General features: G+C 34.9%; 2 protein-coding genes across 4 annotated transcripts in view; one reads left to right on the top strand and one right to left on the bottom strand.

Moving 5' to 3' along the window:
• Window positions 1-338: 338 nt before the first annotated feature.
• The window catches only part of LOC120772089 (transmembrane and coiled-coil domains protein 2), a 66,700-nt gene continuing 41,668 nt past the window's right edge, over window positions 339-25,370 (bottom strand). Inside the window, exons 1-13 of one of the 3 annotated variants that reach the window (XM_040100502.1) lie at window positions 14,508-14,595; window positions 6,558-6,998; window positions 5,791-6,318; window positions 5,349-5,537; window positions 4,306-4,370; window positions 4,074-4,243; window positions 3,828-3,955; window positions 3,444-3,627; window positions 3,202-3,322; window positions 2,646-2,750; window positions 2,450-2,563; window positions 2,096-2,271; window positions 339-993 (exon numbers count right to left, since the gene is read on the bottom strand). In XM_040100502.1, the coding sequence (XP_039956436.1) occupies window positions 867-993; window positions 2,096-2,271; window positions 2,450-2,563; window positions 2,646-2,750; window positions 3,202-3,322; window positions 3,444-3,627; window positions 3,828-3,955; window positions 4,074-4,243; window positions 4,306-4,370; window positions 5,349-5,537; window positions 5,791-6,318; window positions 6,558-6,576 (1,926 nt within the window). In that variant the 5' untranslated portion in view covers window positions 6,577-6,998; window positions 14,508-14,595 and the 3' untranslated portion in view covers window positions 339-866. Of the gene's footprint in view, window positions 994-2,095; window positions 2,272-2,449; window positions 2,564-2,645; window positions 2,751-3,201; window positions 3,323-3,443; window positions 3,628-3,827; window positions 3,956-4,073; window positions 4,244-4,305; window positions 4,371-5,348; window positions 5,538-5,790; window positions 6,319-6,557; window positions 6,999-14,507; window positions 14,892-25,370 lie in introns of those variants that run through there. The other 2 variants (XM_040100494.1, XM_040100510.1) reach the window with 2 other exon arrangements.
• Window positions 21,826-22,872, top strand: LOC120772108. The gene is made up of 4 exons (XM_040100522.1): window positions 21,826-21,874; window positions 21,928-22,026; window positions 22,083-22,262; window positions 22,504-22,872. Exons 1-4 carry the CDS (start codon window positions 21,851-21,853, stop codon window positions 22,552-22,554), a joined length of 354 nt encoding a protein of 117 aa, XP_039956456.1. The 5' UTR covers window positions 21,826-21,850; the 3' UTR covers window positions 22,555-22,872.

A 25,370-nucleotide genomic window follows, 5' to 3' on the forward strand; every position in this document is an offset into this window, starting at 1 on the left:
ACATTACAGAACAAAGGTTTATGGAGGTTATTGTTGTTGGCGCAAAAATGCATTTTAGACTGTTTAAAAAATATTTGAGATATTAAAAAATGGCAGAAGAACATTTAAAGCTTAAGCTTCACCTAAAATACATAGGTTCAATTTTGCAATGTGTGTGTGTGTGTGATTGTGGCATACAAATGAGCGCATATGAGTATAAAACTAAACTAAACGCATTGTGAAACAGTGGAAATTGAGTCATTATTTTTAAAATCAATGTCAAAGTGTGTGTAAATGTCCATGTATATCCGACTAAATTTAACATTTCCCACAAAAACTGTAACTAACCCGCTTGTAAATCAACTTTATGTTCGTATTAGCTGTATTTCAAAGAAATTCCAATTATACATGAGTATTTTCTCTTAAATTTGTAGTGGCGCTAATATTATATGTACTTAAACAGGAAATTAATATACTATAGTTTAATATGTCACACGTGTAAATCTTTGCTAGACGCGCACCTCACATTAAACCACGCTTCCAGTAGAGTGCAGCTATACAAGACGGGTGCTTTAGGCCTAATTTATAGCGTTACTCTCTAGATATATGTATGTATTATTATATTATATAATAGTATTTAACATTGTAATTTATTTGCATATTGTTTTCCATATTTCTCTAATGACACTAACAGCTAATCAAAATTAACAAAATTTGTATAACTAATTGCTGCTACATTCACCCGCGCATATACAGATGTATTGCTGCCGTTACTATCTGCTGCCAGCATATGTATTTCTGCTTTCTGCATTTCGCATTTCACTTTCATTGTGTGCTTATGTCTACGTTTATGCTTTGTTTGTTTACAAGCGCGCCATTTACATACTTCATTTGACAACCAGTGATTCCTTTAAGTGTCGCATCAGTCCAGCGCCGATGTCTTGCACATCCGGCCATTGTCGTATCACAAATATAATGAAGAATATGAATAAGAATGTCGTCAGCACGCGCACTCTGTTAAAACAAAAACATAATTTTAAATGATGAAAAAATAATATATTGACATGTATGGACTATAAACTTGATACTACATTTCTGAAAAAAAATTAAGTACAAACAAGAAAAAATTCTTAAAAAATATATGTTTATATACATATATTATGTAAACAACGCGACAAAAGTTACTAAATATTAAAAAAAAAAAGTATAAATACACCCAACTCTTCTTTTACACGGTTTCTTCTTACACGGATTTGAAGTTACACGGTTGAAAAAAAAATTTATTTTGTAAAAAAGTCGACGACGCAAGACCTTTCGGAAAGTAGTCCGATAATTCAAAACTCTATTTCCGGGCGAAAGTTACCATTGGATAATTTGATGAATATTTCCAGTGATGTTACCGACTTTAGTCCAGTTCATCGCAAACAATTGCGCTTATTATCAAATAGCGACGAATAGTTTTGTTGCTATGTAAATATTTTTTCATTATTTCTATTTAAATTTTTTTGTTCTTAATTCTGCATTAACAGATTTCCTTTATTTTTTGCTTGCTTTACCAATTTTTCACCTGTATGAATTATGTATTTTAAGTTTTAATGCTCAATAAATATCAATTTGTATGTATATCTGATATTTTATAGTTTTCAACATTTTTTACACGGTTTTGCGAAGTAAATATAGTTCGTTAAGTTAAGTTGGGTGTACTTATTACGTCACGAAATTTCTTTATAAAGCCCTACATGACGTATGATTAACATTTGTTTTCATATCTTCCTCAAAGCTGTGTTGTGTCTACAAATGATATTAATCAATTAATGACAGCGCTCTAATTCTAATAATTTCCCCTTAATTACATTCATACTAATATATTTCATATTACTTTCAAACTAATTGTATGTAGGTATGAATATGTACATACATATGTATGTTGCTTGACAAACTTTTAACACTTTAGATCATGTAATATTTGATGGTAGACAGGGAAACCTTGTCATCTCTTTGTTATTATACAAAAAGGATATATGGCAAGTCTAATACAATATAGTTTTTCATATAATCAAGAACAAAGTAATTCTACCTCTTGTAAATGAAACAACTGAACACTCTCCGCACTTACCTCGTCTTCAAGAACGGCATTATAATGCCTGCTGCCGTCGCTACCAATAACAACACCACTTGTAATACAGTTAAAACGACATTAATGAGCTTGACGACGAGCGCTCGTGCATTCGAATTGTCTATACCCTCGACGGTAACGTACTGTTGTTGTGATAAATGTTCCATTTTGGATATCTAAGTTGGGGAAATGTGAAATTCATCAAATATACAATTACAATTAATGAACATTGTGTATATTAATGAAATGCGCTAAACGCCGCATTTACAAATAAATGCATGAGCACAAAAATGCAATGTTTAATGCATAATGTTAATTCATTGCTTTCGGAAATATTAATACCACTGCACTCACCCGCGTTTGGCAATTTTCCAGTACTTCATTAACATCGCGCAGTCGCTCATCACTTTGATATTGCACCTTTTCCTCCATATCGGCAATTGTTTGCTTTAGGTTTTCGATTTCATTCTGTAGCAGAAGCATTACGAGAATAGGAATAATGTAGTTAGCTTTATAACGGAAGTTTTTCCCTACCCCCTTTTTTACGTACCTGATGCAGTTCGGTTAAATCGTTAATTTGCTCCTCTAAACTTTCGGCACGGTACCGTTCACCTTCTAGCGTTGCAGTTAAACTGTTTAATTCCTTTTGTGCAGTCTAAAAAATCAAAAACAATATAAAAATCTGATTTAAAGAAACGTTCATGCTTTGTTTAGAGTGTTTACATCTACTCATTAACCGAAACAGTTGGAGCGATCGTCTTGAAATTTAACATGACCGAAGGAATAAGGTAATTAATTTCGATTTTTTGCGACACTGATGTGTAAGTTTTTTCACAAAAAAACTTTTTTTTTGTTGTGCCGACATAGTATCAAAATCAAAACTTTGACTAGTTCTTTGATAATTACTTGTATTCAACTATTATATCATTTCTTTTGGTTTTTGGATTTGATATCAATTTGAGTTAAAAAATGTTCATAATGAATCACCGATTATTAAAGTACATTAAATTATATAAATTTACATTTTTTTATATACTCGTATGTATTTTTGCATCTTAAAACTCCTTAATGGGAAAAAAGTTAATTGTTTTTGCTATTTGGCTCACCTCTAGTCTTTCAACACGTTCTTTTAGTTTTTCGATTTCATCTTTTCGCTCAGCCAATTCGGTTAAAAGCGATTTGAGCACAAGATGATATTGACTCGCGCCCGATTGACTCTTGCCAGAGCTAGAGGAGAACAAGTAAAGGGGACATAATATTAATAATCATATTAAATTTGTGACAAATCAAATATAAGAAAGAAGGCGGCATAAATGAATGTGCGCATTATTAATATAGGTACACTCACCCGGCTGGTATGCTCTCGCTGGTGACGCTGCTGCATTCACTACCGTTATCGCTATTAAATTTACCGCTACCCGCGCCACCAGTGTTACCCGAACCGGTGGAGGTGGCCGCTATGTTATTACTCGGCGTCGAACTGCCAATCAGTTCAGCATTGACGGGCATGTTAATGTTGTTGATTTCAGTTTCTGCCACATAAATAACAATAAATAATTTCAATGAGGAACTAGGTTTATTATTTAAAGAGTAAATATTAGTTATTTTTTCATTAGAGCGACAATGCAAAGTTAATTATCTTTCATTTTTAATTATGAAAGTAAAGCGATTCAAAAACGCTACACTTGCGCCTAAATGTAGGCTAGCGCACATGCAATACTTTCACACTCACCTGACATTTGATTAATATTATCGGCGCTACCGAATTTGTTCTTAATTAAATGTGCGAATTCACGCGGCTTAGACATCACCGAACCAGAAAAGCCGGTAATACCGTCGCGTATATTGCCACCGACATTTCTACAAACGCGTGGGCGGAAGCAAATACGGTAGATTATAGCGCGAAAGCGGAAATTAGAATACAAATTGGATTAGAAATATTGTAATATGTTTTTAATTTTTCATCGAGCGCTCTCACCTCAAGCCCTGGCCCACATCTCGTAACACTTCGCGCGGCTGGCGATGCTGACTTTTATTCGCGAATTGATGATTGGTTAGATCTTTCGCTCGCTTAGTGTAGTTGTCAAGTTTCTTTTGTAGCTGTGAGATACTGTGTGCGCTTTTCTGGTTTTTCTTCTCGAAGACGGCCTAAAGCGATGACAAAGCATTGCATAAGTTTCTAAATATGTACGGAGTGGCGCATTACCTACCTTTATTCGCTGTAATTGCTGCTTATCAGCACTGGCCGCCAACTTCAAATACTCATTCACGTTATCTGGACAATGAGGAAATATCACAAAAATATACGATTACTCTTTGTCGCCTAGTTGTAATAGATCAAGTAGTCAAGTTGTTTGTACTTTTTTCATTTATTTTATTTACCATTACCAAAGTTTTTAAAAATATTTTTGAACTTAATCAGACAAATTGTTGCTGTTGTTGCAGTTTCATAAATTATGCTGAGAATGATTATTGCGAACGCGGCAGTCCATTGGTGGTATATAGCAACCGCAGGATAAAGATTTATTACCGCAACTAACAAAACCGTCTCTAAAACTGACAAAATGTTCAAATGGGAGTCCAAGAAATAAACGGTTTAGTAGAAATTCGAGCAAGCCAACCACCAAAGAAGAAGTATTGGGGAAGAAAGCTTCAGAGGATTTTGAAAGAAATTTCTGTTGTGATTTCGAATCGTCTGCGTGTGTATGTATGTTGTATAGAGATTGATTTTCTTCTTCCTTTCACAATCTAACAACGTCATTCCGTTAAAAAATATATGTACATACATATATGTATATATAGCATGGATTAATGAAGAGAAAGTATTCGATAAAAGATGATTCATTCACATCTGCTTTCGTTTGGACACTTCAACTTTAATAACTCTGTATTACTTTAGTCGAAAAAAATAGATAATACCGAGATTTTTACAGTCGGAATTTCGAGGGTTATACTGTGTCTCATTATGATGGGTCTTAAAATGTTTTGCATGGTATGAGAAAGGCCTCACTTATCACCATTCAATATTTTCGCCTTTAAACGGACCTCGGACAAAAGCTAAGAACTGAGTAAATTTATGCCGTATTATAAGAACATAAGGAAGAAAGGATTTACAAAATTTAAGAAATGTACGAAAACTGACTTCCAAAGGGTGGGTGGTATTAGACTTACACCTATTTTTGTATTACACATTGCAAATATAATTTAAATGTAGTTTCAATTCAAATTAATTATCTAAATAATTCTCGCTCACCATCTCGGGCTGTTTGTTCCTTCCGTATGGACTCTTTCGTACATTGGATTTTCGTGTTGAGACGATCGAGCGCTTGCAGGCTGGAGGTACGTTCATGTCGTCGATGGTGTTTCTTGCTGCCATCCGCGCCCACTTGTGTGCCATCCTGTTCGTCGGAAGCGAACGACTGATAGCAGAGATCCTCGTTGCCTGATAACATTAATACGTCATAATTAGAAAATTGAGACAGTTGATCATCAAAAGCAAATAAAAAAAATAATAATAACAAGAATAAAACATAGAAATAATGCAAAGCAAATTAGAAGCACGACTTGAGAATGTGAGCCAGGTATTTTTGAACTAACAAATAAAAGACCTTAGCACACATTTCAAGTTTACACAAAAACAGGCATATAATAGACTAGCGTACACATATAACTACATATTTTCTTGTTAGTCACACCTGAAAGACGCGAATCCTCGGCGGAAATGCCACCCATACCATCCAGTGTGCTACCATCACCACCGCCCACTATGAAGCCGCCGCTGACGCCCCCCGCACCGATGCCAACACCACCACTGCTGATTCCGCCGATACTTAAACCGCTCAGACCGCTGTAGGCCAATAGACCGCCCTGATCGGAGCCATGTGTGCGCTGGAACTCGCGCCGGCTGCGTTCGCGACTGCGTCGACTCGACGGCGAGTGGCTACGGAAGCCGCGAAATGTGGCGACAGTGGCGCCACTGTTGCCGCTGCCGATACAACCGGTCATAGTGCTGCTGCCGTAACTGCTGACACCGCCCGTCGATGTGGTGGTCGCGAGCGAGGTACCCGATGCGCCGGCGCCGCCCAGTGTGCCGGTGGTGCCGACCACCGTCGATCCGGCCGTTGAGGACGTCACCGCTGATAACGCTGTGCCGCTGAAAGCCAAACGGTCGTGCTGGCCCGCCGAATCGGTGCTATCACCGCGATTACTTCGTTCACGTGACACTGTGGCGCACAACCAGCGGTATTGTAAGAGGTGCAGCCGAGTGCCCAAATAACACACGTGAGCGTCGTACAAATCCGGACAGAGACAGTCGTATGTAGAGAGTTTTGTTGTTTGGTTCGATGAAGTTTAGTTGTTTTGGTGTAGTTGTTGTTGTATTATCAATTTGAAGTAAAATGTTGAAAATAGAATTAAGTTTATGCTTTGTATTTTCAGTTTTCTAAGATTATTCTGTTTTTACGTTTAATTTGGTTCTTCATTAGATGCGCGTAGCCCAATGAACTGGCGACAGGTGACAACAACACGAAACACACAACAATTATTATGGCAATACTAACAGCAACTATGCAGATATTAACGATGCAGAAGCGGCTTGTTGTTGTTGTTGTCAGAATGTTTATATTGTATTTGTTTTTTTTTTTTATAAATTTGATTGTTAATGTATTGTTTGTTTGCTTTGTTGTAATTCAGTGTTGTTGTTGTTATCCTTGTCTGTGCTGTTTGCGTTTGAAGCTAAAAAGCAAGCGTTAAGCGAGCGGGCGGACGTGCTTGCGTGTGTAGTAGTGCTGTTTCTTCTTCTTCTTCTAATTTAAAGTGATATTTTTTTATAGCTTTTGTGGGCGTGTGAGTGCGTGCGTGAGAGCGTATGCGTGTATTGTAATTGTTGTTGGATGTCTTCGAACTGTGCGAAATGCGCAAAACAATAACAATGAGCGGAAAAAATCGAGAACGAGAACAAGAAGAAGAAGCACAGTATGTTAAAACTCACAGCAGCGTACACAAAACTAAAAATCAGTTATTCAATCATATGTACATACAGTGTCGGTCAAAAAAATAAAAACAGTCATCCAGATAAAATTTCAAAAAATATGTATTATTATTTTTGGCTCATTCAGTAAGTTTAATTTTTATTAAAACTAAGTTCGAAAATATTTCATTGTAAAAAAATTAACTGTTTAAAGTTATACTGAATCACATTGGAAGCGGACAACAAAATAAGAACACTTCAAATAATTAAGAAATATGATTAAAACGGAAGTGAAAAAAGAGTGCATATTGGCTATTCTCTTAAATAGATATTGTTTTTTCACACGGCTTGACACCTTTTTGGCTTTGAGTCCACTGGGATCGCATAGGTAGTCAGGGAAATCGAATACTAGGCTTTTTGGATATTCCCCCATAATTCTTCCTTCTTTTCGACCTAACGGTTCCAAATTTTTGTTTCGTTTCCGGTCCGGAGATTTGGCAGGCAAGATGAAAACGTCAATTTTATTGTGAAGAAATCTATTTCGTGCAAGAGCCGATGTTTGGGGTCGTTGTCCTGTCGAAAATTTCACTTATATATAAGCATATTTCATTCTGGCATTGGAAGCTTAACTTTATTGAGTATGCTGACGTAAATAAATCTGTCCATCTTTTCTTTTATCCAATACGGAAGACACATACCGTACCATGAGAAGCATCCCCATATTATGATGCTTCCACCCGTGTACTTCAAATTGTTCATAGTATATTTGGAGAGGAATACTGCATTTTTCAGACCCCTTATCCAACGTTTACAATCACTTCCAACTAAATTGACTTTCGTCTGTCCATACCATATTACGCAATTGTTTACATTTATTGGGCCATTCCATTCGACATGAGTTTTAACGAATTCGATGCAAAAGTTTCGATGTCTCTGTGTCAATAACGGTACTTTGCGCACTGTTCTTCCATAAAGTTTACTTTCAATCAGACATCTTCTAACTGATTGAGTACAAATTTGCACTCCAATACCCCGCAACGATGCAATTCTAATGAAATTATCGTCTGAGCTTCTTGTTTATCTTGTCCTACCTGTTTTGCAGTGAGTTTTTTGTGGTAACAGAGCTTGGTGCACGAATGTTTTAAATCTTCAATAAGTTTTGCGACTTCCCGAATACTTTGACCTTCATTTCTTAGTTTTTTTCTACTATTTCCCACTCTTTTGCAATGCTTCGTCCTACCCATTTTTTTAAAGCTGTAATGCTTACCGATACAAAAACAAATAAATTGGCCCAACTTGCCTTTGTTCTTATTTTATTGACCACCTTCACATGCTTCACATTGGCAGTATTCGGGAAATTCGCAAAAAACCAATTTAGCTGCGGAGTTGCTAACCATATTTTCTTTTCGCATGGGATGCCACCCAATCCTCAAACAAAAAAAATTAACAAAAGTTGCCTTTAACAAATAATTTGCAATCAAACACTTGATTAAATGCTCTTTTTTGTCCGACACTGTACATATGTTTGACTATTTGTACTTTTTTTAGTTTTTTAGTTTTAAAATGTTCCAGATTTTAAAAATAGCGTGCGGCTGAGTTATATTCCTTAACTATTGTTCTATATAAAAAATTATTAAACGCTTGCAAGTCTTTGATGAAGAAACACTTAAACATATGTATAGTAAATCTGTTAAAGCAAAGAATAAAACAGTTTGTGTTGAAAATGAGAAACTTGAGCATTAAGAGACAAAGGTTTACCTCATAAGTATTTACTATATGATATACAACATGCAAATGTAATGAATACATACATACTATAACGTTTATTTACTTTAGTTTATGTAGTAGTATAGTGTGTAAAATTAAAAAAAAAAATATACTTTTCAAACCACGCAGAAACTAGAGTTAAGGTCAGAAGAGGTATTTTATTTAATAGGCTTTTTTGACATATCACGAGTGAGTCTTGTCAAGCTGTCATGTTATTTTTGTTCAGTATTGTTTGGCATTTCATCAAGAAAGACTTACGCCTGAACAACATTTAAAAATCGTTCAACTTTATTGCGAAAATTCAAGTTCTGTAAAAAGTTTACGTCGTGATCTTAAATTGAAAGCGTACAAATTACACCTTGTGCAACGCTCGACCTTCCTAAGCGACCATCACTTCGCTCTATGGGCTCTAGAAAGGTTCGAATTTCTGCCATTTCTGGCTCAGTGGGTTTGTAAACAAACAAAATTTCCATATTTGGGACGGTAAGCAACCTGAAAAGATTCAAGAGCTGTCATTTCATCCAGAAAAAACAGTGGCTTTGTTGTGGTTTGTGGGCTGGTGGAATCATCGGTCTATATTTTTTCAAAAATGATGGCGTTGAGAACGTAACCGTCAATGGCGACCGTTATTGTGCCATGATAACCGACTCGGTGGAATTTGGTTTCAACAAGACGGCGCCACTTCCCACACATTGCATTAATCGAATGAATTTATTGAGAGCACACTTCGGTTAGCAGATAATTTCACGTTTTGGGCCGGCGATTCTTCAAAAAATAAATGCCAAAGAAAGTTCTTTCAAATGATAAACATGAAACATTCCTCATTAAATATAAAGTTTCTGCGTTTTTTCTTTAAAAAAGTAGATAACCTCGACATGGGTCACACTTTACATATGATTTTCAATGAGTCAATACTCTTTTGAAGATCGATTCTTTGACAGCTGTGGTTTGATTTATAGTGTAGTTTGGGTTTGCCTATTGAAGCCGAACGATCTACAAGCTCATCGCATCTTCGGTGAATGGACCCAAAACGAGAAGACCATCAATGCCTATTTTCAAAAGAAAAATTTTTTAAGCGATGGAGTTCACTTCTAGTAGAATTGGTCCGTTAGTAAAAAAAAATTTCTCATTTGGAATGATGTCACATTCAGTCAATGTTTTCTTCAAAAATGAAGGCGAACAATCTGTTGCAGTCAATGGGGAACGCTACAGAGCCATGATTAATTAATTACTTTTTCATGTATCAATTGAAGGATGTTGATGTGGACGAACTTTTGTTCTAACAACCATCCATATAACCAACAAAGCAACTAATTTTGTAAGAAAAACTTTTGGTAAGTGCGTCGTGAGCCTGTGGCGGGCCGCACATTGGGATTTCCGTGGCTGAAATTCAAAAATGGCATGTTGTCTGATTTGAAAGAAAATTTCACAGTTTGTTACCAACTATCTATACATTATTTTCCCAAAGTATTAGAATTCTATCTGCATGAATGGTGAATGTGGAGAACATCAAAATTAGCAAAAAATTTACTCAAAAGTCAAATCATTGATACAATAAAACAACTATTGAAATTCAACTTTATTATTAACGAGTTCATTTTGAATATGTTTGCAAAGAAAAATCTATTTGGGTTTTCCACCATCAAAATCCATTAGTGCCATAAAAATAATGCATTTTTAAAAATATTGTGGAACAACATAATTTGGACGTCAAAATTTCAATGTTCTTCAAATTCAAACTTGGTGCAAATTTAAGAATTATGCGCTGTCTGATACTCTGTTGAGGATTACATCCCTTTTGTCGATTCACCGAATTACAAGCCGAAAGCCTCATAGCTAGAATCTTATTTTAATTATTTAAAATTTTGAAATTAAAAACTTAATTGAGATTCTAGAAAATTTAATGGTAAGTTACCGCATCATTCCAAAAGTATATAAATATAACTACTGACCAATGATTACAGCACACTATGCCATTTTCTACGTATTTCCGAAAGAATAGTAATTGCGCGTACTAAGAATAAAACTAAGAAGATGTTTTTCAATCGAGATAACATTACGAGTTATCTTAACTGTATATTTAAGAACAATCTATTATATAAAAAACAAGTTTACAGTTACTACAAAAAAAAGTTACAACAATCGAAAAAAATCATTATGCACATATAGTTTCTTTACAAAAAGGTACATATGATTTTTCAAAGTTCAATAGTTTCTGCGTTTTTTTTTAAAAAAGATTGATGAGTCTTGATTTTCAATAGGTCAAAGAGATCGGTCTTTAGCTGTGGTTTGATTTATAGTGTAGTTTGGTTTTGCCTATTGAAGCCGAACGACCTACAAGCTCGTCGCATCTTCGGTGAATGGACCCAAAACGAGAAAACCATCAATGCCTATTTTCAAAAGAAAATTTTTTTAAGCGATGGAGCTCGCTTCTAGTAGAATTGGTCCGTTTGTAAAAAAAAATTTCTCATTTGGAATGATGATAATCCATAAGCCACTGTTTGGTTAGCTCTACAGTCAGTGTTTTCCTCAAAAATGAAGGCGAACAATCTGTTGCAGTCAATAGGGAACGCTACAGAGCCATGATTAATTACTTTTTCATGTATCAATTGAAGGATGTTGATGTGGACGAACTTTTGTTCTAACAACCATCCATATAACCAACAAAGCAACTAATTTTGTAAGAAAAACTTTTGGTAAGTGCGTCGTGAGCCTGTGGCGTGGCCGGATTAAGGGGGGGAGCCTGCTTTAAAAGCTTCAAAAAATCGATTTTTTTTTTTGCTTAAAGCTCTTTAAAAATAATCTAAGAATATGCCCCCATAGTTATAGCAGGGAATTCGAAATATTTTCGAAGCTAGAAGGAAAATAGGGACCGAGCGTCTAGCAGATATCTAAGCGCTTAGGCAGAAAGCGAAAACTTTGACACGCGATTTCTCGGTTTTTCATTTTTACGATTTTTCTTAATTGGCGGGCAGGATAGAAAAAAACTAAACCAAAAACTCCTCAAAAAAAGTCGAATTTTTTAAGCCTCTAAAGCAGGCTCCCCCCTTAACCGCTGGACAATTTTTTGTTATGTTTACGGATCACGGTTATGTGAAGTAGCTTGTCTACGCAGATAAGCCAAAGACCACTGACGCCTTTGAAGTGAATATTCAGGCGTACTGTCAAAATTTATCGAAAATTGGCTCTATCGGCTGCTATTTATGCTTCCAAGCCACGACGGTCTCTTGCCTTAAATCATTTGGTCAACCCTTATTTTTTTAATAAAGCTAAATTCTTGGCCATTCCATTAAACTATAGACGTTTTATTTCTTTTTGTAAACCAAATGTCTATAAAGACACCCTTTAGTAATTGTGGACTATTTCAAAAAATAACCAGTAGTAAACTCTATTACTACATAAAAGAGACCTAAATATTAAATCAAGAACTCACAAGCTGCTTGCTAAAGAATAGTGCTTCACAACTGAGTTGCAGCTGGAAACAAATATATGCGAAGAAGAATAACACAATTACTAATAGTTTTAACAAAAATGAACATATGTACATATATATAGTACATATATGTGTATATAAATGTCCGAACATGTACTTCACTGTGCGCAAAGCTTTTAATCATCTGTCTGAGTGCTACCACAATAAATACTTTATCTTAATTGTTGCATAAATGGAATTCCTTCGTGCGGCTACGAGTAGTTAGTTATAAATGTGAAGAACGCGCTCCCAATAATGCGATATGCACTAAGCCGGTCATAAATTGGAGCCACAACTGCACATATGTACAAACACACCCACATACAAGTATATGTATATTGACCGGTATTTCTATATGGATAGTTTCTTCATGGAAATGAGCCCAAGTAGTTAAATGAATTATGTGCATACCAAGCTTAAATGCATGTGTGTGTATATGTAGCTTATATCTGGGGACACACCTACTTTTTCGCCACACCGCAAATACAAGCGGAAATGTCCAATTGACTTGAAGAAAACGCGCTACACAATGACAGATAATAAATGGACATTGTGATATACTACTTTGAAGGAATTCCAAGGAAAGGTGCTCATCAAGCAAATTAACCAGCAAACAAACAAACATACATACTTATACATACTATGTGTGTATATACATACATATGTACATGTGAATACAAAATGGGAGATTAACTGCTAAAATTAGCCACAGTTCAAATTTAATTAAGCCGAAGCCAAGCAAAGCTTTTGAAAGCATAGGATAAATTTTGTTCTATTTTTGAATGCCGTGAGCTATTTATGTATGTACATACTTATATCCCTATATACATATGTTTGTACATATCCACATACATACATAAAATAAAATTTATAGGTAATGTCGATATGTAAATGGTGAAAAATAAGTGTTATATAATAAATACATATAGTATAAGTACAACTGTGATCGAAATAATAGCAGTGGCATAACCAGTAATTTTAATGATGCAAAGAAATAGTGTCATTGATTTTTATTTATTCAAGTTTAAAAGAAATATGATTTCCTTACAGATTAACATAAAGTGCTTCCTTAAATAAGTAAAATTGGGCTATCTATGTCTTATTTAATCCAAAAAAACGCGCATGTACGTAGTAAGAGGAAACCGCCATAGATTGATTTTGGCACTTGCATTTTTTTCCATCATATTTAGGATCAAATGAAGCTTTTACTGGCCTCCGTATATACCTTCAGGGTCCTCGAGAACCAAATAAAACAATTTTTGTTTCGTCGGACCACAATATTTTGCGCCATTTTTCGACTGACCAATGCAGGTGCTCTTCAAAAAATTGAACTCTGCCATGCACTTGTCTTGGTTTAAGTAATGACACCTTTCTTGGGCTCCTGCCGTAGAGTTTAACTGTTATCATTCTTTTTCTTATTGTGGAAGCAGTGACTCTAAGGTTTAGCTCATCTTTAATTGTTTTTTAGGTATAAAATGGCTTTTTTTTTGTCACCTTGTTTCCGGATTCGGTTTCCATATTTTACATTCGCTATTATTTTGGCAGGACCTCCGAGCAAACCTTAACTTGTCAGATTTTCCTTCCGTCAACATTTCAGATTAATTTCATTAATAAGACCCTCTTTTTTTTAGAACAATGTTTGGTGGTCCGGCCCATTTTTGCAAAAGAAATATGTTTTAAAATTTAAAGAGCGATGTGTTCACTAAAGAACTGTTGTTTCAATTAACATTAATTGAATTTTTCGCATTTCAATGAAATTTTTTGAAATTATGCTGCTATTTTAAATCAGATAAGAAGCAACTACGAGCTGAAAAAATAACGGGACTCCAAGAATGTGGTAACTGTATCAAAAATCAATTTAAGCCCAGAGTGGCAATATTTGGACCTTTTAATTAAATAAGCAGAATTTCTTAAGTGTAAAAATAACATTTTTTTAATTTTCACAAACCAATGCTATTATTTCGAATACAGTTGCGGTATATGTATGTACAAATGTTCCTTAGCTTCAGTAATATTCAAGTTAATTATTATAAAACTGATAATGAATATATGAACATGAAAATGTATGCACATAAATATTAAAGATAATCATAAAAGCGTTTAATGCACATCCGCAGGTTACTTGCAAACGGATCTGTGAATCTGCATACATACTTATAAAATTAAGTATATTTAAGCTATGTAAATCCATGCAATCTACGTACTTTGTTCGGAACTGCGTGTGTCTGATGGAGATCTACTTGTGCGCAACTGTCCGCTTCCTGCGACTCGACTAAGCAACAACAAATTGTTATTATGATGATCTTTCGCTGGCGTTGTTGCGGCACTATTCGTTGCTGTTGCTGTTGCTGTTGCTGCTGTTGAGGTTGAGAGTAATGACGATAATTGTGTACCACTACCACCAGCAGTACGCGTCATATGTACTGAGTCCATACTTTTGTCAATGCATAATAGTCAAGTGTCTTCTCTGCGGTGTGGTTGTTGTAGCTACTGATACAGTGGTTATGTGTATGTATGTACGTGCCGTTTTTTTGCTGTCCAAATAAGCCAGCGTTGCGCAATTAGCTTCACGTACTATTGTGCGAAAACTGCAATGAGATGAATAATACAAACGAAATTAGTCGCCATTCAAAGCTATTTAAATGGTAGTAAAGAAGGTGAAGGGCAAAATTATTATTAGGCGTAATAGTTTTCAATCCGATTAGGAGCCAGCTGAAATAAAAACAAGAAAAAACGTTAACTTCGGTTGTACCGAAGCTAAATACCCTTCACAGGTGCATTTCTCTTAGTAACTATATGTTTAGTTTGTATGGAAGCTATATGCTATAGTAATCCGATCTGAATAATTTTTTCGGAGATTATGTTATTACCTTAAGCAGTAATCCATGCCAAATTTCGTAAAGATACCACGTCAAATGCGAAAGTTTTTCATACGAGCCCTTGATTCCGATCGTTCGGTTTGTATATCAGCTATATGCTATAGTAATCCGATCTGAGCAATTTCTTCTGATATTACATCATTTCTATAAACAATAACTCATACCCAATTTCGTAAAGATATATCGTCAATTGAGGAAGTTTCCCGTGCAAGCATATGATTCCTAGCATTTAGTTTGTATGGCAGCTATGTGCTATAGTAATCCGATCTGAACAATTTCTTCGGAGATTACATTGTTGTCTTAGAAAATAATCTATGCCAAATTTCGTGAAGATATCAAATGCAAAAGTTTTCCATACAAGAACATTTTTCCGATCATTCAGTTTGTATGGCAGCTATATGTTATAGTGGGCCGATATCGACAGTTCCCACAAATGAGTAGCCTCTTGAAGAGAAAATGCCGTTTGCAAAATTTCAAAACGATATCTTAAAAACTGAGGGACTAGTTCGTATATATACAGACGCACAGACAGACGGACATGGCTAAGTCGACTCAGCTCGAGATACTGATCATTTATATATATGTATACTTTATAGGGTCTCCGACCCTTCTTTCTGGGTGTTACAAACTTCGTGACAGACTTAATATACCCCGTTCAGGGTATAAAAACAAGAAGAATATGTTAACTTCGGTTGCACCAAAGCCATAAATAATACCCTTCACGAATAAACAAATTTTGATCGATCAGTTTGTATAGGAACTGCTATGCTATAATAATCCAATAAAATATTCCATGCCAAATTTTGCAGATATTTTAACGACTAGAAACATTCTCCAAGCAAGAACCTGATTCCAATCGTTCAGTTTGTATGACAGCTTTAATGGTTCGATGTCGGTCGTTGCGACGAATCAGCAGTTTCTTGGGGAGTAAAGGACGTGTGATTTCAGATTGGTATCTCAAAAACTGAGTGACTAGTTCATGTACATACATACATATATACTTATAGACGGACATAGCAAGACCGACTCGGTGCTGCTGATTATTTGCAAAATTATTTAATTTGGTCGCCGAAATTTCCTTCTGCGTGAGACAAACTTCCTGGCAAGCTTACCCTGTTCAGGGTATAATTATAAATAACGAATAATAAATTTCAATTCAACTTCGTTTCGCTTTTTCTCGCATCTCTAAAGAGTTTCTCATTACTTACATTTCTACTTGGACTGAGAATTTCTTAGTGACTTTTAATATCCGAATGAAACGCGTAGTTCAGTAAGCGGAAGCTTAAAGAAAAATCTTCTAAATTTCATATCTGTATGTAATATTTAGATATCTAAACATTTTATCGATATTAAATATTTCGAGAAAAGACTTATTAAATTAAAAAAAAGGATTTTAATTAAAAGCCGAGAATACGGAGGCTGCTATATACATATATTTCTGGCCTAGACAACACTAAGTGTTGCCAGGTGCAATCTGACATTTCCATTGGAAAGTTTGACATTTTTTAGCATAACATCACTCAGAACGTTTTGTCATTTAACCGTGAATTGTTTTATTTACAGGGAATTAAAAAATTCATCTCGGCCAAAAAAATGGAATTAACTCGTGAACATTTTCGTGCGATCATTTTTCACAACTTTCGACGTGGATTATCACGACAAGAGTGCATCGATGAACTAAAATCTGTGTATGGCTATGAAGCTTCATCCTATAGCACTTTGAAAGACTGGTTCAACGGATTCAATCGTGGCCGACGCCCGCTCAAAGACGAATTCCGTGAAGGTCGTCCAAAATAGCCGTTGTGCCAGAAAACATCGATGCCGTACGTGAACTGATAATGCAAGACCGTCATGTAACATACCTTCAGATAGAGGCATGCCTATGCATTTCTCCCACCAGCATACATTCGATATTGCATGAACACCTGTCCGTAAAAAAGGTTTGTTCTCGTTGCATCCCGCAAAATTTGACAATCGCTCAAAAAAAGGCTCGTGTGGATTGGTGTAAAGAAATGCTGAAAAAATATGATCTCTGTGCTTCAAAAGACGTTTATAAGATCGTCACAGGTGACGAATCATGGATCTATGCGTATGAGCCCGAGACAAAATAGCAATCGACCGTGTGGGTCTTTCAAGACGAGCCAAATCAAACAAAAGTTGTTCGTGGAAGAAGCACTTCGAAGCAAATGGTCGCCTGTTTCATCGGCAAAACTGGTCATGTGGCGACTGTTCCGCTTGAGCAACGTAGGACGGTCAATTCTGAGTGGTACACCACCATTTGTTTGCCTGAAGTCTTCGGAGAAACGAACAAGAGAAGACGAATCATTGTGCACCATGACAATGCGAGCTCTCACACATCGGCTCAAACCAGCGCCTTTTTGACCGGCCAAAAGGTCGAATTGATGGGTCATCCGCGTACAGCCCTGACTTGGCACCCAATGATTTCTTTTTATTCCCACACATCAAGAAAATAATGCGTGGTCAACGATTTTCGTCGCCAGAAGATGCTGTTGAAGCATTCAAAAACCATGTTTTGGAGGTGTCTCAATGGGAGTGGAAAAAGTACTTCGAAAATTGGTTTGAGCGCATGCAAAAGTGTATAAATCTTGATGGAGAATATTTTGAAAAACAATAAAACCATTTTCGTTGATAAATATTCCTATTTTCAATATTAGGCCAGAAATATACATAGCAGCCCTCGTAATGTATATTAACCAGACGTTGTAAATCCAAATAAGTGAAAAATAACTGGATATCTGATATAAATGTATGCTATGTTGCTATTTCACAAAAATTACAATGCGTCTAACTATAAAAAGGCTTCCCTTAATTACATCGAAACCACAAGAATGTGCTCAACGCTTTTTAAACTGATACTCTTACAAGTGCAATTTATTTTGTAAACTCTCATCAGTACAAAAATAATTAAGTTTTTAAGGCCGCCTTACACATACATACGTACATCAACATGCAATATAATATAAAAAATTATAATAATATCTATAGTCTTTATTTATTTTTTATTGCGCGAAAAACAGTTTAGTTGATAGTAATAGTACCTAAAAATTAAAAAAAAAAATTAATTTCCCAAAGTCAAACATTATTTAAAATATTATAAAATAAAATGCACTGAACCAAACCAATTAGAAAATAAAAAGTGAAAAAGTGGAATTCGTACTTTTGTATAAATGTATGAATAAATGTGTGAGTGTAGTCATAATGCAGGGTTGTTCTTAAAGATGTCGAGATCTTTGGTGTTATCTGCTTCATACTTGATTAATTAATATAAATATCGTCACGAAGATAAAAATTGTTTACATTATGCGTTTTAGAATTTTTTTTGTGCGGTGTAAAAGTTGGAAACAGTGAAATTAATAAGAAAATAACTAAACGGCTTTGAGAGATTTTTAAGTTCTAAGTAGTCCCACAAACTGTTTGAAAATTCTTATAAATTCAGTTCCATATCGTCTCTCTTGTACAAGTTTGTAAATATCGCGTTAATAAATGATTTTGTTATAAATAAAATTAATTTAAACAATTCTATTGAGGGCTTAAAGGACACTTCTCGAGGTAGAAAGTTTAAATTTCGACCTTTTACATCTATTAATTTCACTAATGTCTAGTCTAATGTGAAGACAAACCTAGCCTATAAATATATGAATATAAATGAATATAACTAATTTCATTAGGAACAATTTGCAAACATTTTAAAGTAGAGCATATCGTAAACATGGTATATATGTATGAGTGTAAGTCTCCAAAGGATACATGTCTATGTATGTATGTATGTTTTTATAAATATAAAAACAGCAGAAGCAATAAAAAAATAAATCGGCATCCAAGCTGGATGCATAGAAATAACAACTAGAGCAATTTGTTTCAGTGCAAATTCCAAAGGTGAATCACCCAACATCCGACTAATAAACAATTTTATTACTCTCAACTGAAAGAAAAAAGCAAAAAAATTATTCAAACAGCACAAACAAAGGAAGTGGTGTTCGCGGGGCGCGTGCGCAAGGCGATAAGAAGCGGGCAGCCGAGTGGATGAACAGAAACTGTTATATACAAATATACACATAAACATATGTACATATGTTTGAATGATCACTTGTAAAATAGGCCGGCAGATTAGAGAAATTGAATGACTAGTTATCGTCTAAATATATTAAGCCATACATATCTATATACATATGTACTTACATACATATGCACGTGTATATATGATTGGTTGTTGAGCGGAAGTGTGTGATAAGAGTACAGCGTTGTCACTACTATCTTCGTGTTCATATAAAAGAATGTACGTATTCAATATTTTTGCAAAGTAAGTATGTATATGTATATCGTCACCTAAAATGCAAAACAACGTATCATCAAAAAATAGAAAATCGCTACAATTTTATAACCAAAACTCAAATTTTGTTTCAATATGAGCGGCTTCTATTATAACATTTTTCCTTCGCCTGTAACTTATGAAAACTTATGTTACGTTATTTTGCATTTTAGGTGACGATATGTAAAGCTGCCTTCCATATTGAAAGCGTGATAAAAATATAAAGTACAAAATTAACAAGTAAGGAAGGGCTAAGTTCGGGTGTCACCGAACATTTTATACTCTCGCATGATAAAGTGATAATCGAGATTTCATTATCCGTCATTTACATATTTTTCAAATACCGTATTTTTGTAAAGTTTTATTCCGCTATCATCATTGGTTCCTAAAATCAGATAGAATCAGATGGAATTCAAAATAGCGTTATATTGGAAGAAGGCGTGGTTGAGAACCGATTTCACCCATATTTCGTACATGTCATCACGCTGTTAAGAAAATATTATATACCGAATTTCATTGAAATCGGTCAAGTAGTATATAGTCCTGAGATATGGTTCTTGGTCCTTAAGTGGGCGGCGCCACGCCCATTTTCAATTTTAAAAAAAGGCCTGGGTGCAGCTTCCTTCTGCCACTTCTTCCGTAAAATTTAGTGTTTCTGACGTTTTTTGTTAGTCAGTTAACGCACTTTTAGTGATTTTGAACATAACCTTTGTATGGGAGGTGGGAAGTGGTTATTATCCGATTTCTTCCATTTTGAACTGTATATGGAAATGCCTGAAGGAAACGACTCTATAGAGTTTGAAGTTGACATAGCTATAGTAGTTTCCGAGATATGTACAAAAACTTAGTAGGGGCGGGCCACGCCCACTTTTCCAGAAATAAATTACGTCCAAATATGCCCCTCCCTAATGCGATCCTTTATGCCAAATTTCACTTTTATATCTTTATTTATGGCTTAGTTATGACACTTTATAGGTTTTCGGTTTTCGCTATTTTGTGGGCGTGGCAGTGGGCCGATTTTGCCCATCTTCGAACTTAACCTTCTTATGGAGCTAAGAAATACGTGTACCAAGTTTCATCATGATATCTCAATTTTTACTAAAGGAAAGACAGACATCCGGATTTCAACTCTACTCGTCACCCTGATCACTTTGGTATATATAACCCTATATCTGACTCTTTTAGTTTTAGGACTTACAAACAACCGTTATGTGAACAAAACTATAATACTCTCCTAAGCAACTTTGTTGCGAGAGTATAAAATCATATCAAGGGGACTCACAAGTTGTCATAACTCATCGTAAAATCATAAATTTGTACACTACTTTATAACAGTTGTTGTTAGATTGCAAACAAAAACAAGAAAAAAGGTTAACTTCGGTTGCACCAAAGCTAATATACCCTTCACGGATGCATTTCTTTTAGTAACTATGTGCTCAGTTTGTATGAAAGCTATATGCTGTAGTAATTCGATCTGAATAATGTTTTCGGAGATTATATTATTACCTTACGCAATAATCGAAGCCAAATTTCGGAAAGATACCACGTCAAATGCAAAAGTTTTCCATACAAGCCCTTGATTCCGATCGTTCGGTTTGTATGGTAGCTACATATATGCTATAGTTAACCGATCTGAACAATTTCTTCGGAGATTACATTGTTGCCTTAGAAAATAATCTATACCAAATTTCGTGAATATATCTTGTCAAATGTGAAAGTTTTCCATACAAGAACTTGATTCCGATCGTTCAGTTTGTATGGCAGCTATATGTTATAGTGGTCCGATATCGGCAGTTCCGACAAATGAGCAGCTTCTTGAAGAGAAAATGACGTTTGCAAAATTTCAAAACGATATCTTAAAAACTAAGGGACTAGTTCGTATATTTACAGACAGACAGACGGACATGGCTAAATCGACTCAGCTCATTTATATACATATATACTTTATAGGGTCTCCGATGCTTCCTTCTGGGAGTTACAAACTTAATATACCCTGTTCAGGGTATAATTAGTGGTTTCACATAGTCTCATAAAGTTATGAGTTATAACGATCCGAAAACATGGCGTTCAAAGTTGTATTTGCGTAAACTTATTTTAGTATGCAATCCAACAACAAATTTTTTTGAACTAGTATAAAAATTTATGATTTTATGATTTTACGATGCTTTATGACACGTTGTGAGTACCCCAAATAAGTTTACCCAAATACAACTCTGAACGCTATGTATTCGGATCGTTGATCAGCCAATTTCTGTTTATTTTCAGTTTGCTTTTGTGTTGTGGTTAGATTAGTGTTTGAATTTTTCTCAGCTTGCTATTTTCGAGCGTTTTTGGATTAATGGAGCCGTTTAATGTTATACAAGTAATATGAAAATGAATAATAAATACAATTTTACTAATTAAATGTGTTTTTAGACAAAAGCAAAGCGGGTGCGTTCCAACCCAACAAAGAAGTGGCTGTTGGAAGAAGAGAAATTATTGGTGGAATTTTTGACGCATAACAGGGAATTTGAGGTACTATATCTATTAAATAACAACTTAGAAATAATCTACTATAATTTAAATTACAGAAGCCAACGTCTCAAATTTATTATAGACGTTTTGCAAGAGAGAGCAACATTGCGGTGGACTGGAAAGTGACACGCTCGAAGGTGCGGTATATGCGTATAACATATAACAAAGCAAAAGCATGGGCGCGCTCGACTGGTGCAGAGAGTATGGATGGCGAAACTATGAAAAGTAGGATTTTGTTTTGTAATTTAAACTACAATTTCCCTGTTTCTGCATGCGTACAGAAGTTAAGCAAATAGGAAGTGTTGAGAACAATTGCGAATTTATGCAAATGGTTCAAACCATAAAATGGAGTGAAATAACTAGCAAATCGCATCAAAATTTGAGAATTTTTATTTAAATGTCATTCATCCTTCTGCTCTTACTTAGAATAACTAGACATTTTTATTTCAGCCACTTTACTTAAAATGTGTACGTTTTTTTATGAAATGGATGAAATTTTCGGCGGTACACTGGTTGAGTCAGCAGTGATCAACGAGAGTTTGGAGAGCAACGATAACTCGAACTATTCAGAAGTAGACCTCAACGAGTTACCGTCTTTTGCGGCTGTAAACGAAAGCAAATGTGGAAATAAGACAACCCGTAAAGGAATCTATTCCAGAACTGCGGACTCAGAGATTCTACAATTTCTATCTGAAATTATCCAGCTGAAAAAACAGAAAATTGAGCAAGAAAAGAGTTTTAAGGAGAAGGAGTTGGAATTAAGAGAAAGGGAATTGGCGATTAAGGAAAAACAAATGGAGTTAAGAGCGAAGCAAAAATTAGTACTAAAAGACAAAGAAATGGAAATGAAACTGAAAGAGTTGCAAAGTAAAGAAAAATTAAAAATAATGGAATTACAAATGAAGGAAAGATTAAAAATGGAGGAATTGAAACACAAATACAAATAAGTGGAAGTTAACATAGTGGTGCAAGTGGATTTAAAATTATTTAGAATACCTGCAGTTTTTTTCAATAATTACTTTTTCTATTAATTTTTAAAATAAAAATAAAAAACCTTTTTATTTATGTGTGAATTAAACCAGTAAATAGTGAGTATATATATTTGAATACCGTGTACTAATATATAAGTATATGATATTAAGTTGTTATATGCTTTTGTTTGAAGTCAATAAGACTCCAACACGTGAGTTGGAGAGGTTCTAAACGAATTCATATCTCTGCCGGAAATTAAAGAAATCAAATATATGTAGTTATAATTGTGAAATAATCGACTCTTCAAAGAAAAAAAAAATGATAAAAATAATTGTTGTGTTTGCTTTCTTATCTATCTTATATTGTCAGAAGTGGGTTACAATTTGTAACAAGGTAAACAGTTATTGTGCATTTTTGGAGTAACGTTGATGAGTAAGTTGATGAAAATAAAGACAATCATTATAATTGTAAATAATTGAAAAACAAACGAACAACCAAAAAATAATATAAGAACAAGTAAGGGAGGGCTAATTTCAGGTGCAACCGAACATTTTATACTCTTTCAAATGACAAGAATCTAAGCCAGGAATATACCTTAAGTTACAAAACGTCAACCAGAGGGTTGGAGTCCCAGCAATTATATATATAATTATATACATATGTACATACATATATACATATCTTAGACACTGACCGACATATTCGACATAAGATTTGTTAGAAAAACGAAAATCATTATATGAAGATATGTAGTATATGGGAGTTGGGGGTAGTATCGGCTAGATTTTATTTATTATTGCCAATACCACATATTATTATCATGACACATACTAAAAAATGTTTTCTGAGATTAATTAAGATACCTCACAGAGCATCACCAATCATATAGAGTAAATTCACCCGAATGTTATATGGGGGCTAAGTCAAGTTTTCGCCCAATTTTATACACTTTATTCACAAAGATACACTGTTATCAGTTAAACATTTAGATATAATGTCACCTGGCAGTTCGAAAATCGTTGTAATGGGTATATGGGAGGTAAGGGCAGTATTGATTCGATTGAAGCCATTTTTGATACACAGAGTTACTATTATCAGGAAAGGATTATCTCTAAACTTCAATTATATATCTCACACACTGATAGATATTTGCGGTAAGAAGGTCACCTGGTGTCCAAATATTCGGTACCTAGGGGCTTGTTTTTGTTGGATTTGTTGAAGTTTACGCAAATACAACTCTGAACGATCTATGGAATTTTTGTCAATATGGGAAGTAGGTGTGGTTCGTTATTAACGATTTATAACTTTATCACAGTGTGTCATAAGCATCGTAAAATTCATAAACATTTTTTATAGTGTAAAAAAATTTGTTGTTGGATTGCATACTAAAATAAGTTTACGCAAATACAACTCTGAACGCTATGTTTTCGGATCGTTATAACTTATAACTTTATGAGGCTATGTGAAACCCCTAACTCTCACATAAAAATATCAGAAGTACATATGTGACGTACCAAATTTGGTTGAAATCTTGAGCGATTTATCTTGAGCGAATTTGGTTGCTTTGCCTTAAATGGATAGAGAGATATGTAAATTAAACCTATTAGAGGGCGGGACCACACCAACGTTTTCAAAACTTTTAGCTCACAGATGCCACTTGCTTCTGCGATCCTCTGTACCAAATCTTCTATATCTTAATTTAGCGCTTAGTTAGGACACTTTATATGTTTTCCTATAATGGCGTTTTGTGGGCGTGGCCCGCCATACTTTTTTGTCAGAGTACATGCGTACCAAGTTTCATTACGATATCTCAATTTTTACTCAAGTTACAGCTACACGGACGGACGGATCAGATGGGCAGACAGAGGGTCATTCGGATTTCAACTCGTCTCATCATCCTGATTATATAACTCTATATCTATCTCGCTTAGTTTTAGGTGATACACACAGCCGTTAGGCGAACAAAGCTATTATACTCTGTAGCAACATGTTGTCGCAAAAGTATAAAAAGGCATGGTTTGGCAATTTGTAATCAATTTCACGTGAAGCTACGAAGCAACAATTTTCAATATTTTGTTATCAACTCACTTGACTCATTTAAGTGATAACAAATATTGGATTTAATTGAATAGGTAAATATTTACATTTGAAACGCAGAGAAATAATGCTTATTTCCACACAGATATTGTTTATGAGGTCCGATGACTGTTTGACTAACAGGCGGCTCCAATATAAAATCTTAAAAGAGGAAATGTGATGTTTATAATGGCACATACATATGTATATTATATAGGCCGCCACAGATATGTAAGTGTGCATAACCGCAATTGAGGTTTGTTGGTGCACATTTTTGTACAAAGTTATTAATCTAC

This window comes from Bactrocera tryoni, chromosome 1 (genome assembly GCF_016617805.1).
Source record: "Bactrocera tryoni isolate S06 chromosome 1, CSIRO_BtryS06_freeze2, whole genome shotgun sequence".
Classification (NCBI taxonomy): Eukaryota; Metazoa; Arthropoda; class Insecta; order Diptera; family Tephritidae; genus Bactrocera; species Bactrocera tryoni.